General features: G+C 35.9%; 1 protein-coding gene across 3 annotated transcripts in view; it reads right to left on the reverse strand.

Moving 5' to 3' along the window:
* LOC110445838 (tyrosine-protein kinase BAZ1B-like) overlaps nt 1–18,476 on the reverse strand; it is a 43,584-nt gene that overhangs the window by 24,196 nt on the left and 912 nt on the right. Inside the window, exons 2-19 of one of the 3 annotated variants that reach the window (XM_021490659.1) lie at nt 18,171–18,346; nt 17,372–17,477; nt 16,736–16,778; nt 16,453–16,548; nt 16,192–16,268; nt 15,231–15,396; nt 14,114–14,671; nt 13,439–13,752; nt 12,774–12,903; nt 12,321–12,489; nt 11,182–11,285; nt 8,912–9,046; nt 7,854–7,993; nt 6,826–6,968; nt 5,917–6,106; nt 3,903–3,969; nt 2,650–2,764; nt 113–239 (exon numbers count right to left, since the gene is read on the reverse strand). In XM_021490659.1, coding sequence (XP_021346334.1) covers nt 113–239; nt 2,650–2,764; nt 3,903–3,969; nt 5,917–6,106; nt 6,826–6,968; nt 7,854–7,993; nt 8,912–9,046; nt 11,182–11,285; nt 12,321–12,489; nt 12,774–12,903; nt 13,439–13,752; nt 14,114–14,671; nt 15,231–15,396; nt 16,192–16,268; nt 16,453–16,548; nt 16,736–16,778; nt 17,372–17,477; nt 18,171–18,346 — 2,856 coding nt within the window. Of the gene's footprint in view, nt 1–112; nt 240–2,649; nt 2,765–3,902; nt 3,970–5,916; nt 6,107–6,825; nt 6,969–7,853; nt 8,012–8,911; nt 9,047–11,181; nt 11,286–12,320; nt 12,490–12,773; nt 12,904–13,438; nt 13,753–14,113; nt 14,672–15,230; nt 15,397–16,191; nt 16,269–16,452; nt 16,549–16,735; nt 16,779–17,371; nt 17,478–18,170; nt 18,387–18,476 lie in introns of all 3 variants that reach the window. The other 2 variants (XM_021490651.1, XM_021490667.1) reach the window with 2 other exon arrangements.

Genomic DNA, 18,476 nt, shown 5'->3' on the forward strand with positions numbered 1-18,476 from the left:
AAAAGCGATCAGAATAGGTCACTTGAGCAAAGCTCAGGTGACCTAAAAAGGTATTATGAATAAATCTAGCCCAGAATTACTTTTCGAACAAAATATCCAACAACAGACTTACGTGGTTTTGACATTTTGCTTTTCTTCGTCCTTATTTGCCATGTTGGTGGAGGTATCCGAGTCGTCACTGTCCCAGTTACTTGACCCTTCCTCTCTGGTACAGTAATCTATGTCCTTATTTACCCAGCCTATCAAAGTAAACAAAAACTGTACTGTAACTTTAGATACAAAAACTGTACTGTAACTTAAGATACATTTACCCAGCCTATCAAAGTAAACAAAACTGTACTGTAACTTTAGATACATTTACCCAGCCTATCAAAGTAATGTACTGTAACTTTAGATGTATTTACCCAGCCTATCAAAGTAAACAAAACTGTACTGTAACTTTAGATACATTTACCTAGCCTATCAAAGTAAACAAAAACTTTACTGTAACTTTAGATACATTTACCTAGCCTATCAAAGTAAACAAAAACTTTACTGTAACTTTAGATACATTTACCTAGCCTATCACAGTAAACAAAAACTGTACTGTAACTTTAGATACAAAAACTGTACTGTAACTTAAGATACATTTACCCAGGCTATCAAAGTAAACAAAAGTTGTACTGTAACTTTAGATACATTTACCTAGCCTATCAAAGTAAACAAAAACTTTACTGTAACTTTAGATACATTTACCTAGCCTATCACAGTAAACAAAAACTGTACTGTAACTTTAGATACATTTTCCCAGCCTATCAAAGTAAACAAAACTGTACTGTAACTTTAGATACAAAAACTGTACTGTAACTTAAGATACATTTACCCAGGCTATCAAAGTAAACAAAAGTTGTACTGTAACTTTAGATACATTTAATCCGCCTATCAAAGTAAACAAAAACTGTACTGTAACTTTAGATACAAAAACTGTACTGTAACTTAAGATACATTTACCCAGGCTATCAAAGTAAACAAAAGTTGTACTGTAACTTTAGATACATTTACTCCGCCTATCAAAGTAAACAAAAACTGTACTGTAACTTTAGATACATTTACCCAGCCTATCAAAGTAAACAAAAACTGTACAGTAACTTTAGATACATTTACCCAGCCTATTAAAGTAAACAAAAACTGTACTGTAACTTTAGATACATTTACCCAGCCTATCAAAGTAAACAAAAACTGTACTGTAGCTTTAGATACATTTATCCAGCCTATCAAAGTAAACAAAAGTTGTACTGTAACTTTAGATCCATTTATCCAGCCTATCAGAGTAAACAAAACTGTACTGTACCTTTAGATACATTTACCCAGCCTATCAAAGTAAACAAAACTGTACTGTAACTAAGCTTTAAAAACAACAAAACAAATTCTAGGGACAAGAGATCCTAGAGGGATCTTTGGCACCCACAATCGTACCATCTTCATTCGTTCTACATCAGTTTGATCTTTTCACTTTTCTCTCTTTTATCTGTTTGATTGAGTCATGTAAACAGTAAATGCACCTGGAGGTTACTTAAGGTCATAGGAGTGTATTGATAAACAGAAGTAGGAAGTACATCCCTAGTTGAAAATCCAATGTAGGGAGACAGTATCACAATTTCCGCATATTCTAATGTTTAATATTAAACTGATGAATATTGTATATTTATTATTGAAAGAACAGTGTTTTCTCTCAATTTTATTAAAGTAGTTCAAAGCAATGCAGGCATTAATTCAGATTTTTTTATCAATGAGCCACATGTATCCATTTTTCTGTACTTCAGGAAACCGGCTACCTATTTCACTACTGTGAAATTTTTCAAGAAAGATAACTCTTACCTGCAATTACTATGTGCATATGGTTTTATTATAAAAAGTCAATTTTTAATCGTTTATAGACAGTTTATTTGACATAATTTCAGCATTTATAAAATTAATATACATTAATGCAATACCTATCTATGGCAGTATCATTTTTATTGACATTATTTTGCAAAAAATTGTCTTTCATTTTTTTTTTCAAAAGTCACTCCTTTTTACATAAATTTCCATTTAAATTCCTTAAAATTATGACAACCTATAATTTTTTTGTGGCAGAAAATTTTCTTTACCTCAAAGCAATATAACTACAAAATTTGAAGAAATTCTACTGAGAAATGGCGACACAATCCTATTACCTTACGATCTAAGCTTTATACTGCTGTGTATAAAAAACAACCTTCAAAGTGAGTTTGTTGTTTCACCTATTTACTAGTACAGTACTTAATGTGAAAGAAATAAAACTGATCATTGATCTGTGAAGTTCTTCCTACGGTCATCTTGTTCTTTATGATCACTCTCAAAATAAAACATAAGTTAAGTTTATTTATCTATAAAGATCCTCTACATCGGACTCAAAATCATAACATTGACTGAGTTTAATAATTATACAGGAGTTCCTGGTTCTTCCAATGCTTATCCAGTTTATTTTTAAAATTGTTAACATTCGGTGCTAATATCCCATTTTCTGGAAGATTGTTCCATATCCTTACAATTTGCAATGCAAAAAAGTTCTTTTTTATAAAAAAAACAAAACAAATTAAAGGACAAGAGATCCCATAGGGATCTTGGCGCCCACCGTTAGGCACTCACCTTTCTCTATATAGAGCCCAGGAGTGACTCCGGAGAAAACCCAGTATCGACTGTGGTTCCTGTCGGTTCCTATTGGTGTATGGCGAAGTACAGACTTAGCAAGGGCAATTCCATTCTAAAACAAACACAGTTTGAACATTAAATGGAAACAAAATGACATCATCATACATATCACTGTCAAAATATTCTTCGATGATGAAGAATTTCAATATTTCCCAGGAAACCCTTAGATTTAGTCTAGCACAAATAGCCAGTTTGGTTGTAATATCTTGCTTGGTTTTCTAATGTAAAATTTCTTCACATTTTTTTATATATGTATATATATATCAAACTAACAGTTGTTTGTAAGACTAATATATTAGCCTCAGTTCATGTGAAAATTAATGTCATAGTTCAATAAATTCTCCAAATAGTAAAGTTGACCTTGGACTATCTCTATATACAGTAATGGTGACCTCTGTATAAGTAGCTCATTGGAGGTATTTCATACTCAAACTTTGTACAAAGTTTCATCAGAATTCTCTGCACATATTAAGTTGTTAAAGTGATGTCACCAAGTTAGATGTCAATTTTTTATCTATATACAGTAATGGCGACATTGGCCTTTACCTTGAAACCCTGAAATATAGATTGTAACAGGTACTCTCATACTTGACATTTGTATAGATCAAACAAGAGGCCCAAACTGCCTGTATTGCTCACCTGGATATTTTAAGCAATCTCATTAAAAGTAGTACATGTATTGCAAAAAAGATCCCAGGGATAGGGCCTGCCCCAAGGCAAGTCTTGGTAGCATAAGTACTAATGTATCCAAATTTTTATGCTCAGCAATTGTAAGTAATGTTATAGGATGGGGATCTCAAAGGTTTCCATGTTACGACAAAGGGATTAAGTCCCCTAAAACGGTGGGAGCAGATCGAAGGACCAATTCTGGTAGCAAATATTTTCTCTCTTCTTTATACTCAGCTACTGACAATGTTTGTTTGTCTAATTGTAGAGACATTGTATTTATGGTTATGGGGAAGGGATCTCAACAGTGTTGAAATTATGTTCCTGGGACAAGTTTTCATTTTAATGGTTCTTTGAATGTTTCAATTCATCACAACCAAAGGGCCAGAGGCCGGGAGATACTGCCAACTGGAATACACAAATGGATGATCTGTGGCTTTAAGTCGAGACAATATATGAACAGTATCTTAAAAACAGCAAAAGTATGTGAAAGTTATATCATTTCATTTCATTTCATAACTTACAACAAAGTCTTTTTCAAAGTCTTCTTCTTGTTTCTGTTTCCTGTACTCTTCATATTCCTTTTCTTTCCTGTAGATTACAAAGTGAAAATAACTGTGATGTGAATAGTGATTTTAAGCTTGACAAGTGTTGATTTCATTTGAAACAAACATCTTGTATGAAGCATGATGTCTGGGTTAATTGTCTGCCAAAACTTGTGGGGTTTTCAGACCTGAAATTGTGATAAGGGTGTTTCATTATGGTGATTTATGCCAACTCTTTGTCTTTTAGAAGCCATACAAATGAAATCTTCATTGGTTATATTTCAGTTTTTTGTTCTTCTATCTGTAAGTTTCAGTAATATAAACCGTAAATGGGTCTTGCAGTAATTTTTAATCATGACTTCATACTGAGGTTTTCTCGACATTGTTTTTATAAAATGAGGTCGACATTTGTTTTATTTACATAACAATTAATGTGTAACAAGAACCTACATTCAAAGTTCAGGTAATATTTGTGCAGTGCTTCTTGACAAATAGCGCAAACAAGCCTGAACACTCAAAATCCAAGATGGCTGCCTTCATCTTTTGTGATCATTCTCAAAATGAACCATTCACAGCTAGGGTCAAATGGGAATTAACAATTAAAATTTGAAGAAAGGCCTTTTCGTATTTCTTGAACAAGAGGCCTAGAAGGCATAAAAGATGCCTGGATTTTTATGACCAGCAATGGTTTAAATGCTTATGGGGTGGGAATCCCAACAATTTCGAAGTAATGGCCCAGAAATTAAGTTCCGGCCTAAGGGTGGGGCCAAAGTTAAAATGTTCTTTTTGGCCCCGCCCCTCAGACCTTGGGATCAGCCCAACAACTGCTACAATTTTGAATCCTCAACTACCGAAAAAATGCTCTTAACCATATATGGTTGAAATCCTTCATTTGTTTCCAGAGAAAAAGAAGCTTAAAGCAATATGGCCAAACTACCCCTTTCTTGCCCCGCCCCTCAGCCCCTCTTGTACAATTTTGAATCCCCACCACCTAGGTATACTTCCAGTCAAATGTGTCCAAATTCCAATCAGCAGTTTAGCAGAAGTTGTTTTCAGAAATTGTTGACAGATGGACAGAAGTAATTCCACAATTCTACAGCAAGTTGAATTTAAAGCAAGCTCATTTGGCCCCGAATATGACTAATATTTCAACACATAACCGTGCAATATTCAACAGCTTACTGAGTGTGGTGATCCAACACTGCACAAAAACTTCAATAAGGCTGTTTTTGACACCTAAAATATCAAATGAGAGGCCTCATGGGCCTGCATCATTCACCTAGTACTAGTCTCTGTATAACTGTATAAAGTGGTCTAATACAAAGCTACAGACAAAATATCGGTACCTATGGCTGTAAGTTGTTCAAAAGAAGCTGTTAAAATTTGAATATATTTGACACCTGGAACCTTGAAAGAGTAACAATGTCATTAAGTTGACCATGCTTCACTTCATCCCTGCATGCAACTTGCCAAATATCACCACCCTATTATCAATGAGGTCAATATGTGACCATAATGAGGGTAAAGGTCATTCACATGAACAAGGTTGATTACTGGCTATATGTAATCACCCTAGCCATTTTAGGTTATTCAGAAGAGGTCTTTAAAAGTTTAAAAAAATTTAGACTATAAGTAAAGGTCACATATTTGAACGAACTTGGTAGCCCTTCATCCCTGCTGATACTGGCAAAATACTATCAGCCTGGGTCTTTTACAGAAGAAGTTGCTTAATAGTTTAGCACATTGCTTACACTTCATATAAATGCCTCAACTTAAAACTAATAGTCAACAGCCTCTTGACTGTGGTGATCCAGCACTGTCTGAAAAAGTTACCTTCAGTCTGAAGTTGTGTGGTGTGTGGCCAGGATGACTTCATTAGCTTTCCCCACCCCCCCCCCCCCCCCCTATTCTAGGCGAGCCAAAAAGGCATTCCTTTTTAAGAATTATGAAATATATGGATACTCATTCTGATCTCAGTTTTGAAATGTCTTACTGTTTCCTCGTCTCATGTTGCCGCTGTTCCCTTTCAGCAGCAGCCTTAGCAGTATTCATCCTTCGTCGTTTCACAACCGAAGCCAAGTCACCGCCATCCTCTGCAGAGTCTGCTGGTTCCGGGGTGGCCGGCTTGGAGGAGTCACTCTGATCACCACTGGTTTGTCCATAGAAGTGTGATATTGTCAAATCTGAGGAAGGTGACAAGGATTATTAAAAAATTGCAAAACTATCCTAGTAAATTAATTCTGTGCATAAAAAATAAATGGGCTTCGATGGCAGGGTAATTTTTTTTATTTTTTTTTATTTATATTTTTAAGACGCAAACACAAATATTTTTATTTTAATAGTACAGTTTAACCCGTTTTAAGCGGTAACCTACGAGAGATCATGATGTTGGCTGCTTTATCAAGGTTCAAGTAAAGGACATATTTCAAAAACAGTTATAACATCTGTCAACAAGTTTACAATGAGCGAAATTCGTTTAAGTTGTTTATTATAACAAGCTGGTGAAAATGTTTGAAATGTTCCCCTTGGTAATACAAACATGTACACAGACATAATTTCTTACAATATAATGATAAAATAATTAATGAATATTTATAACCTTTTAACAGAACACGTTTACTCCTGAAGATCATAACACTACATGTACTGCCAAAATAACTGTTTCTGTATCTGTAATAATATTACCACAGAATGTTGACAATTTTGCTTAAAATCCCGGACAGTGTTGCTGTTGACATCCCTTCTACTTACTTATCATCTCTAAACAAGATATTTCTGCCTCTATAAAAGCAGCTCTAGTCATCCTTTAGATATTTTAATTCAGGTCCCAAAACTTCACTGGTAAACTTAGTGTGTTGATCTGCTTTAAGCATCTATCTATCAAATAATTATATAATATTACTTGGATTTTTCTCTTCCTTCTCTTCTTTCACTTTCTTCTTTTCTGGTTCTTTCAGAGCTTGCTCAGCTTTTTCTTTTTTGTTTTGTTCCTTTTCTTTCTTTAGTTGAGTATTCTTAACTTTAAGCACAGCCAGTCTCTTCCTCCTGTAGATACACAACATATAACTTAAATCGAGTCATTTCAGCATTATACAACAATACTGTGCCAAGTGTTTGTTATAATTAAGGTACAGCCAACGAAAGAACAGATTAAGATGGCAGGCAGCAAGACCCCATCTACCCCCCCCCCCCCATTGGTCCGTTATTACTGATTAACCTTGACCCTTAAAATTCATTTAAACCCCTATTGCACATCTACAATCTACATGTCACTGTGTATCACCATGTCAAATTTAAAAAAGATTAGACACTTGGATTTCGAAATAAGGACTACCCCAAAAGGCTATGCTAAGAAACAGTAACCTTGACCTTTAAAACTATTTAAGTTTTATAATAACTATGCCAATCTGACCCCTTTTGGCCCCTCCCCTCTGGCCACAAATTCACAATTTCAGTTTGTCTTTGACTATGGAACAATCCTGCAAAATTTCATTGAAATTGATTCAGTGTTTTTTTGTCAAAATGTTAAAAGTTTATGCACAACGATGGACGAAGACGGATGGCAATAGCTCACATGAGCTATCATGTGAGGTGAAAAGCGAAGTTAAACAATTCATTTTTGCAAAGTTGTGGTTCTAAGGAAAGCCCTTATACTTACTTCTCCAGTGTTTGTTTCACTCCATCGAGAAATCTTGAATCTGTACTGAATTTTCTCTAAATCTTTTCCAATACAATTGTCTCAAGAGATATATATCTACAATCTTCTCGGATGTAATGGATTTCAAATACTAGGAAGCATATAATGGCCATTCTAACTTATCATATTTCTTTGCCACACCTATTCACAATTTTAAAATGACATCATTTTTAGGTGACTAGCATCGCCTCTAGTAATTACTTTGTAAAAACACCATTATGTGCAGTACTGACCAGAGCTTAGAGGACTCTGTCTGTTTCTCTTCCATGAAGTCCTGCACAGAGTAGGTGCCCATGATCCTCAGACAAAGGCCTTTTAGTATCTGTATCTTCTGAGCCAGCTCCAGCTGATACATCTCCTGTGTTTCCAGCAGCTGGATCAACGCATCAGACTTGAAAAGCAATTTATCACATAATGTGCTGTTACCAATGTCATATTTGTTTGCGTATTAACCCATGCAATTTGAACAATCAGTCCTGTGATTGGCTGTATGTTTCATCACGCCTAGGACAAGTACATGACGTCACAGACTTAAGCACTGGAGTTAAAATGGCGGCTTTTTACACTTCATGGTTACATGAAAATTGTCGTTTTACATGAATAAATGCCACAAATCTTGATTATGTGATAAAAAGGATCATCAGTCGTTTTCATTTCATATGAAATTTATGAAACTCGTCACAATTTTTTTATTTTAGCTCGCCAGAGGGTCGCAAAATTGAAAAATTCTTAAGACTCGTTCCATAAATCTCATATGAAATGGAAACTCATGTAAGATCCTATATATACATCATGACCAATACTGATTTGTCTGGTAAGGCTGCACTTAAAAATATTTGTGTCTTGATATATACATCATGTCATGAAGTACATGAAAGCATGCAATTTGAACAGTAAAAATAAAATAACAGTTTTAATGGCTTTTCAAAAAAATAATAAAAAAATAATGTAACTTTACAAGGACATTATAACAAAACATGAAGAACAATACAAGAGGCCTTAACAATTTTTCATCGTTGAGATGTGAAGTTGAAATACCCCATTCAACCATTGCACAAATGTTTCAAGTTCAACTGATCTAAAAACACATCATTTTCATGATTGCACACTTAATCATGTAATAGATATGTCCATTCAAAATACAACATGTCAATTCAAGAAGTTCTTGTTGTTCTGATTCTGTGAAAGCAAGCTGTAAAATCTTTCATCACCAAATATTTTTTATACACATTTTTATCTGGATTATGATTTTCGACCCGACATAAATCAACAAATAAGCCGATAAACTTACGATTTCCATGTCATCTTCAACTGCGTAATGATCATTATCATCGTCCTGTCGCCTCAAACAAAGTCTGGTCAGTTCAGAGGCAGTACAGGCGTTCACTGGGATGTCCGATAGTGGCACTCGGATCTCTTGGTAATCCTTCAATAAATACATGGTGTAAAGTCTGTTTAATACACGTATTACAAAGTTTTAAAATCTATTCACAAATTTTGAAACAACGCCTATCCCTCAGTGATTTCATTGGGTCTACTGAGAATAGGCTTCTCTTTGATGTAGTTTTTAGGTGATAACTATATAGGAAAACTTGAGGTACTTTAATGGAAAACCAATTCTGATTTGATTGTTATACTTACCATAACTTTAGTATGCATATTCAGTAACTACACACATCTATGTGGGTTAAAAAAAATCCTGTCTTCCCTTCCCCCACCGTGCATGTGACCCATGTCTCGACGGTAGAGACACCAAGTGATCTGCCTTTCTCAAAACCCTTTAATTGCGTCCAACCAGGATGAATGGGTTAGGGGAGAAAGTTATGGTAAGTATTCCATCATGAAAAATGTTTTTACATTAAAAAAACTCAATTTCATTTCGGTAATAATTATCATAACTTTTGTGTGCGAAATCGTCTTACCATAGTGGAGACTCTGAATCAAGGAAGACCAGGATAACGGAGCAATTTTGAGACACGCTCAAGGGAAGGAAAGGTTCAAGAAACCCCCAAAAAGCCCTGAATGTTTTTAAAAGGTGGTAAGAAATATCTCCCTATGAAACGAGACAGTGTACCACTGTGATTCCTAACAAGATACAAATTAAAAATGGAACTCACGAAATTACTGGGGAGGCACAGGTAGACGGCAACCACCACCTGACCGAGGGAATATTGACCATAGGAATGTGATGCCATGGACAATCTTTGAAGGTAGTCTCAATTTAAATATTATTGAAAATCCACCCATAAGTTTCTGAAAATATCTTTTTTGAACATTTTGCACTCTGTGATCACCAGTTTGATCAAACTGTGACAGACAGTTTTTGAGAAGAAATCTAAAATATAATTGTTTAAGGTACAGCACTAACTATCCTCCTTATGAGCCCCTCCCCGGGGGTGTCGGCCCCTTCTTAGCATCTGAGGATTATTTAAATGAAATGTTGGTCAAAATCCACCAGTAAGTTTCAGAGAAGATGTTTTTTACAGTGACCCCACAGGGGTCAATCTAGACTTGATTCACTACCGTTTATGGGTAGTTTTCCCTACAGAAGAAAATTCCCCTGTGCTTTAAAATTCCCCCTGTGTGCTTCAAAATTCACCTATTTCAACAAGAAAATAGCCGTTTTTTCTTCAAAATATTTCCCCTAAATATGTTTTCTTTCTTTAAGGTTCAACAGTTAAAATGCATAATACTGCATAATTATATACATTTTCTCAACTTATTTTAAACAAAAGTTCTACAATTTTAAGCTTAAAATTGTTTAAAAATTGAAATATACTGCACACATGTATGTCAGACAAAACATTTATCTTTTACCTTCATGACACTAGAGCCTTGTATCAAAACTTTTAATTTCCCTCAAATCTGAAACAGGGTAATTTCCCCTAAAACCTAGATTGATCCCTGCCCCACCCATATGGCCCCACCCTCAGCCACACAGGGTGTCAGCCCCTTATCGAGTACAAATTCTGATCCACATCATCAAAGGATCATTTAATGAAATCCACCAGCAAGTTACATCAAAGATGTTTTTTGAAGTTTTTGCAGTGACCCCAGAAAAACAAAAATCCTGACATAGGGAAACCTCCAACTTAATACTACTAATAATAAGAAACATAACAAAAACAATAGGTCTTTTCACTTGATGGTGATTTTTACATGCAGGGTTCATAATGAATGACACAACACCTAGATCATTGTTAAGCCAACATTATTTTCCTATATTATCATTTTGATGTGATGCTAAAAGTGAACAGATTCCTGAAGTACTATATAAATAAATATAAACGTTATTTACTTTGCAACAATTATGAAACAAGCTATTTCAACTTATATTAATCACTCTTGTTGGTCTGGATGTGGGAGGAAACTGGAGTACCTCGAGAAAACCTCGGGAAGGTAACCCCATACCTTTTCATGTCCAATTGGGGAATCGAACCCCGTCTGCCTTGGTGAAAGGCAAGTGTGCTCATATCTATCCACTACACCATCCGACCACCTTTCGTACTACATGTCTATTATCATTACTGTTGACCAGAACAAGGCCTTCACGAAGCATACCTCTGCGATTTCATCCTGTAGGAGAGTCTGAAGCAGAACCACTAAGGCACGGGACAGATACGTGAACCCATCAGTTCCACAGGACAGGGCTTTCATTAATGCATCTGAAATAGAGATTGGGGAACTGGTCATTTCTACAAGACATGGCTCGAGACTTCCACCAATGTGCCAGTAATGGACGAGTCTTTACTTTGAATTACAAGACAGATTGCATTTACATTATTTGCTTCTAATGTCAAACAGGTATGATTAAACTCTAAATTTAAGTACAATGATCTTGAATAAAACGAAATATATATAGTCTAAATTTACATGACAACACGCAAATTTTATACTGAGGGGCCATTTGCCCTATTTTATTTGCTTTGATTTAACAGTGGTTGATTTTGAGCAATTTCATTGTTTTTGTCTTTTTGCATGGGATTTTTTGTCTTTTCATCTCTTTAGGGTGAAAAGATGAACAAGATTTAAGCAAACTGTTAAATCTAGCCTTCTCTAGGCAAAAAGACAAAACAACCAGAATTAAAAGTTACTATAATTCTTGGGGGTTTTTTGGGATGAAAAGATGAAACAAAATGGCATAAAACACCTATGATACTGATAACCTAAAAATAATTAGTTTTGACCGTACATAGAGGCTTCGTAATGTCTCCTCTAACAGCAGGTTAAAACATTCCAGGTTTATACCCTGGTTTTACTGCATCAAAGATATATTTTATATAAATAATAAAAATATTTCCCCCCCCCCCCCCCCCCAATAAATCTCTTTGCTATTGAAGCAGGAACATCTCATTGTTAACACAAGAGTTAATATTCAGAAGGTAAAAATGACCATGACAACGGCGTGCTGGGTATAACGGCTTTAATCCAAGTTTACTTGACTAGTTTCGACACACTAGGCGTGTCAGCATCAGAACCTGACTAGTTTGAAGTAAACTTGGATAAAAGCCGTAACACCCAGCACGACGTTGTCATGGTATCTTTTCCTTTTGATTACTCTTCTATTTATGGCCGGACTCGTGTACATTCCTTGTGGAATCTGTCTGCTGGGTAACACAGAACTTCGCTGAATTCTTTGCACGGACGTTGGATCTCCTACTCCCCGTATTTTCTACAAGTAAATGTTGTAAACCTCTCACCCGTCCGTATGGGGTAACTTTCATCAGGCATCAGCAGGCCAGAATAACAGTTGATGAATTCCGCAATAAACGTCACTTCACCAAACATTTCATTAGGAAGTCCGTCAGGGGTGGGCACAAGTTTGGGGGGAGGAAGTGGCTTGCCGGTCAAACTTTGATCTTCATATTTCTGCAAGGTTTGAAGTGAATTATGTTATTACAGAGGAATCTGCAACCCTGGATGAGAAGTAGCATGTCTCATAAAGACAGGATGTACATGTATTGAAATTATATCAAGCACTTTGTGAAAGCTACATACAACAAATTGAAGACTTTGTAAATCTAGATTTTCTTATCTCATCATATGAAACTTAAAAGTGTGCCTCCAAAATACCTGCTGTATTATTTCTCTGCAACAAACTTCATTTTACAGCATTTCACATTTTCTAAACTTGATGCTAACAACACACTAACCTTTTTTAACTCCCTCAACTTTTCTCTGTTTTTCTGCTTAATCTCCTGTTTTTTTGCGTTTCGTTTCAGTTTCATATTTTCCTGCTTTTCTTTCAAGTAAGCTTCTCTTTGCTCTGGCGTCATACGGCTTCTGGAAAACAATCAATATGAATTGCTTTAGTTAGGTGTGGGATCTAGCTCTTAGTTCTGGACTTTTACTGGATAAATTGAAGTTGTAGAGGGAGTATAGCACCTGACATGCCAAATGTCTGATTACAAATGCTTCTGTCTTATGTTACACTATGTGTATACGTGTTAACCCTGCAGTAATAAACAGATTAACTGTTTAGCATGTATTAGTTGATATATATACTGCCAAATTACTGGCTCCTGTGCAGAGGTTAAGACAAGTTTTCATTCTCAAACACTGTGATAGTATTTAGCAGATTTAGTAAATTAAAATCAACACAAGGCACAGTGGTGTGGATAGCTTATCTATCTGTATGTATACATGTATAATAATCCGCATCAGATTCACTGACATACTGGAACCCATAGCCTGAAAACGTCGTGCAAGTATTTATTTTAGCTTTGCAAATTTTTAAGTAGTAAAAAAATTGGAAAAGTTGCTAATGAGATAGTGAACAGCTGAAAGTTGGAAAATAGCTAAACTAAAAATAACTTGCATTTTCTTTTTCTCAGCAAAGAACTCGTATTTGCGGTCCACAGTGTCCTTGATCTGTGGCGGTAATCGTTTCCTCTGTGGGGAGGTGAGAATCTTGGCAGCCTGTTGTACAAACAGTTTGAACTTTGCCTGGTCCTCCATCTTGTGAGCTCTAACCATCTTGGATACTATGGCAGGTGTCCTGGGCGGGGTCATCACTTTCTTTCTGTCTTTTTTATCTGGGGTTTTATTGTTACTGTTGGTAATTTTCTTCTTTTCTGGAGTTTTTAATCCTTTCTTTTTCGACATTTCAAAAAGAGTCATCTGCTTCATACTCTGTTGAAAAAGTAAAATGGCACACATAAGACATCAGTCAGCACAAAACTACACTCATCACATCTAGGTCAACTTTAAAGTTTCCTGACAACATATGTTATTGCTACCTGTATAATGAGAAGTTCTGTATCATAGCTAAACTGTCAGTGTTTTATCTAGATTATTTTGTGAAATTTCCTCAAAAGTCTGATTTGGGAAACAGTTAATGCAAAATCATAACTTTTTGTTAAAATTATAACTACAAATAATAACATATAGCTTTGTACAATAGCATAATTATTTTCTGCAGAATGCAACATTATTGAAAAGATTCTTCAAACATCTACAAAATGTATTCAGTATTGCAGCAGGCAGTACAAACCTTTTTCGGAGACTGCTTCAGCTTTGATAATGGCTGATCCTCGTCACTATCCACAGCAACAACTTTCCGTTTTTTAGGAGTGTTTTTGCTGTCACTCTTTTTCTTTTCTGACAAGGATTTTTTGCTTTTCTTTGGAGACCTTTTCTTGTCCATTTTTGATGTTGTTTTTTTCATTTCCTTCTTTGGCAATGCCTTTTTCGGTGAGGATTTCTTGGCAGGCGATTTGTTCCTTGGTGGTGGTGTTTGAAGTTTTGCAAGAGGACAATCCTCATCACTACTAGAATCAGTGACTATTTCTATAGTTTCAGGTGTCTTGTACTTTTTTGGTGACTTTTTGGGAGAAGTTTTGTCATTTGATTTCAAACTTGGTACTGATGCTGACTTTTTTAGAGATGCCCCTGTCAGTTTTGTTTGTTTTGCTTTACCAGTGTCCCTGGTTTTCTTTGCACTGTTGACTTTATCAATCTTGGCCTTCTTTGATGCAAGGCCAGGTTGTAACGACAGTTTACGTTTTTTAGAAACGGGTTCATCTTCAACTACGTTGTTCATTTCTGCTTTCTGTGAAACAATAAATACACACATATAACAAGATATCCTAGAGGGAATCCCGATCTTGACACCAACCATCGCAAGATCTTCACTAGCTCTACGCAAACCTGACTTTTTCCTTTCATTTCTCTTTTCTGTTAGATTTATAGTATTGTCAACATGTGGTAATTTTTGATCAAAATACTATACAGCTGGGTTTGAGAGTTTTCTCTTAAAGTGAAGACATTGTTACTTTGTTGAGAAATAGCTGTGAAAAACTTTCAAATTCCAAGATGGCTGCCTTGTGGCCATTTTATTTTTCTATTTATGCAAATTTGATTCCTCTTCGCCCTGGAATACTTTAGACCAAATTTGGTTCAAATCCCTCAATTTGTACAGAAGAAGAAGTAGTTAACATTTACCACTTTGTTACCCCTCTGCCCACAAGGAAACAGTATAACTTTACTTACACAATCACACAGCTTCTTTACAAGGTGTTCAGATTAACCAGTTCTGGTTTCCATAGAACATTCATACAGGTTTAAGATTATAGAAGTGTCGGGTAAAAAGAGACAATGTTTCCACTTACTTTAATAGGAGAGAGCAAGAAATGAGCAAATTTGTTGGGTAGACCAAACTCTTTGACGTGGCTGTCATCCACCACCCATGGGCTAGTCTGGTTCTGCCCCACTCTCAGAGCATTCGCTCGGATAAAAAGCCTCAAAAGTTCCTTAGACGGCACTTTCTCCAGTCGACTAACCCGGGAAAATAATTAAGAACACAATCAGTTTTAAACTAAGCCATGCATGAAAGCTAATATTCACCATCGCATACATGTATTTTTAAAGTGGGGAAATATTTCCAATGGTTAGGAATTTGAAGGATAGGGTGACTCAGTGATAATCTACATGTGCGTCCCGAGTCCTACTCATAGAATTTTGATGGGACTCACAGAATTTCTGGAATTAGTTAAATTTAACATTGTGGGACTCATTGCTTTTAACAATACAGTTGAAAAGGACTCATTAAAATAAATTGTAGATGGATCACACAGACCTATAGTAAATTGGCCAATTGGCTTAAATTCCCTTCATACTCCTTGTTTTTATCTTAAATTCAAAAATTAAAATTAATCAATGTCTGCATCCTGCAAAATTTACCACAAACTGATATGATAAAATAATAGCTATATAGTTAAAAACCTGAAGGATTTGAATAAAATATTGAACAATATGAAATTCCTCACAGAAATAATATGTTACCTGGTGTATGAGTTCATTACAGAAATAATGTATTACCAGGCATTGTTTTGTTCCCTTTATTTTACATTAGCCTGTTCCTGTATGAATTGGGAAAATACAGCATTATTTGTATTGAAATTATGAATATATTCCTTGGCTTTTGGTCATTTTTGGAAAATAAGGCACTTTTTACTTAGGGGAAACAGCCTGTATTCGGCAGTAAAACTGAGCAAATAGATCACTGCCAGGTGTATAACTTCATTAGAGAAATTAATGTATTACCAGTAGGTGTATGAGAAAAGCGTTTACCTGATGTCCAAAGCAGGGATCTCATTAATGACCTTGTCCTCATCATCTAGATGCAGGCTGTACTTGTAAGGCAGCAACTTTACAACATATCAAGTTCAAAACAGATAGTAATAATTGATGAAAATCCGAATTTTAAAAAGGTTTATCATCAATAATTATAGACTGATGTTTATGTTTCTGGCAATATCAAAATTAATACAGTGAGGGTATAACCATAAATGATTTATATTCAAACAAGAGAAGAAGACATCCAAGTGTTACCTTTGGAGGCAGCCATTTCTGTGGCGAGCCATTAGTATCCTCAGCCGAGTTTTCCTTGTCACTGGAGGGGGAGTTACAGTTACTGGTGGGATTGGCCTGAAAATAGGTACAATATCATCATCATCACTATAATGGGTTTTTCTAAAGGCGTTGTATGTTTAATTTGAACACAATGTCACTAAGCTACTTTTCATTAAACAGCAAATATGTTCAATACCTGTAAAGTTTGAAAACCTGTCCATTAAAATAGAAATATTGCTGTTAGAAATTAGGTACTACTTACTTCAATTCCAGCTTTGTTGACTTTAATGACGTGACCTTTTATCCTATAAATAAGGAAAGAAAATTGAATTGAACACTTAAACAAGTTTTTTGTGGGATTTTTAATTTATATTTTAAAGTCTATTTCAGGGGTGTAAAAATCCACTTGCCCGACGCTTGGGACAACTAGTTTTTAGCACTCAGCCAAGAAGAGAAACATAAATGGCAGTGCAAACAACACATCAATTCAATAACTGAATGATGTTATGGATATAACTCTTTGACATATGATTTTGACGGTATGACAAGAGACACAAGTTTTGGGCGGTATGACAAGGAACATGCGATCAGGTATTTTTCTGCTCCTGTTACATTTGGCACCCAACAAATTATACCCACAGAAGGTGGTAGAGGGTCTTGTGTGTCATCAGGGTAAAATACTTTGTGAAAGGAGGGAGGAGTGTAGCGGAACTGGACTGGGTCTATCGCCAGCGACCAGGTAGCTCAGTTTGTTAGAGCATCCTAGAGTTCGTTAGGTCCCAGGTTTGAACTGTGTATTTTTCTGCTCCTGTTTCACACATAGCATATATCATTTTGAAATCTAGCGGTAAGCTGTAAATAAATACAGTGGTGAAAATCATCATTTTTTATAACTTACGGTTTTCCTGCTGACTTGACTTTGAGAGTTACTGTTTCGCCTACAGAGAGAACCTGCTGTAGCAAGAGCCAGGCCTGATCAACCAGGGTGTCCAGTGTCAAGGTACCTGAAATAAGCAATAGAATATTGAATAGAACACTAGATCCTTACGACCTGTGTCATCTTTCGATCCATGTGCGACATGTGTGCGAAAGTGACGATTTGTTTCTAAAATATCAGTTTGAAGTGCGCTCCGGGTGCGGGTCGCATATATCCCGCATATCATAGAGGGCCGGAGTTCTGATGTTAATCGACGACAGACCGATATGAAAAAGTCGATAAAACGTCAGAATAATTCGGACTAGGTTATTGGGTGGGTATTACAACAGAAATCAAGTCCCTAGGGGAACCAAATACGGTTGATACCCTTCTCTTAGAAATTAGTTTCATAGTAGAAGCCGCGCTTAAAGCAATTCGACCAAATTACCCCTTTTCAGCCCCCCATATATACAGTATGGTTATTGGGTGGGTATTTCAACTGTTTCAAAGTTATGGCTCAGAAATCAAGTCCCTCCTAGGGGAACCATAAACGGTTGATACCCTTCTCTTAGAAGTTCCATAGAAGAAATCGCTTAAAGGTCAAATTACCCCTTTCCAGCCCCCCNCCCCCCACACACACACACACACACACACACACACTCAGGGGGGTTAGCCCCTCCATTTGTACATTTTGGATTCCCCACCAAGTGAGAATGATTCTAACCAAATATGGTTGATATGCTTCTCTGAGTTCCAGAGAAGAAGTCAAACTTCAACTTACTATGATGCACATGTTCCAAAACTGGTTTATTGTGACAACTCGGGAACTGCTGCTTCAGAGAATTGTTGACAATTTTCTCTGAGTTCCAGGCCTCCTGATGAGTCAGATTAGTGTGACCAGTACAACGACAGGTCCAGATTCTTTCATCATACCAAGCACACCGCTCATCAAACTCTCTGACAATATTGTTAAGGATGAACAATATATTCCTTGACACTAAAAAAATATAAATATTTGAAACACTTGCACAACTGCATGCTTATATACAAAAGGAAAATACAACAGTTGAATTTCACACATTGTACA

This window comes from Mizuhopecten yessoensis, unplaced genomic scaffold (assembly GCF_002113885.1).
Source record: "Mizuhopecten yessoensis strain PY_sf001 unplaced genomic scaffold, ASM211388v2 scaffold267, whole genome shotgun sequence".
NCBI classification, from domain to species: Eukaryota; Metazoa; Mollusca; class Bivalvia; order Pectinida; family Pectinidae; genus Mizuhopecten; species Mizuhopecten yessoensis.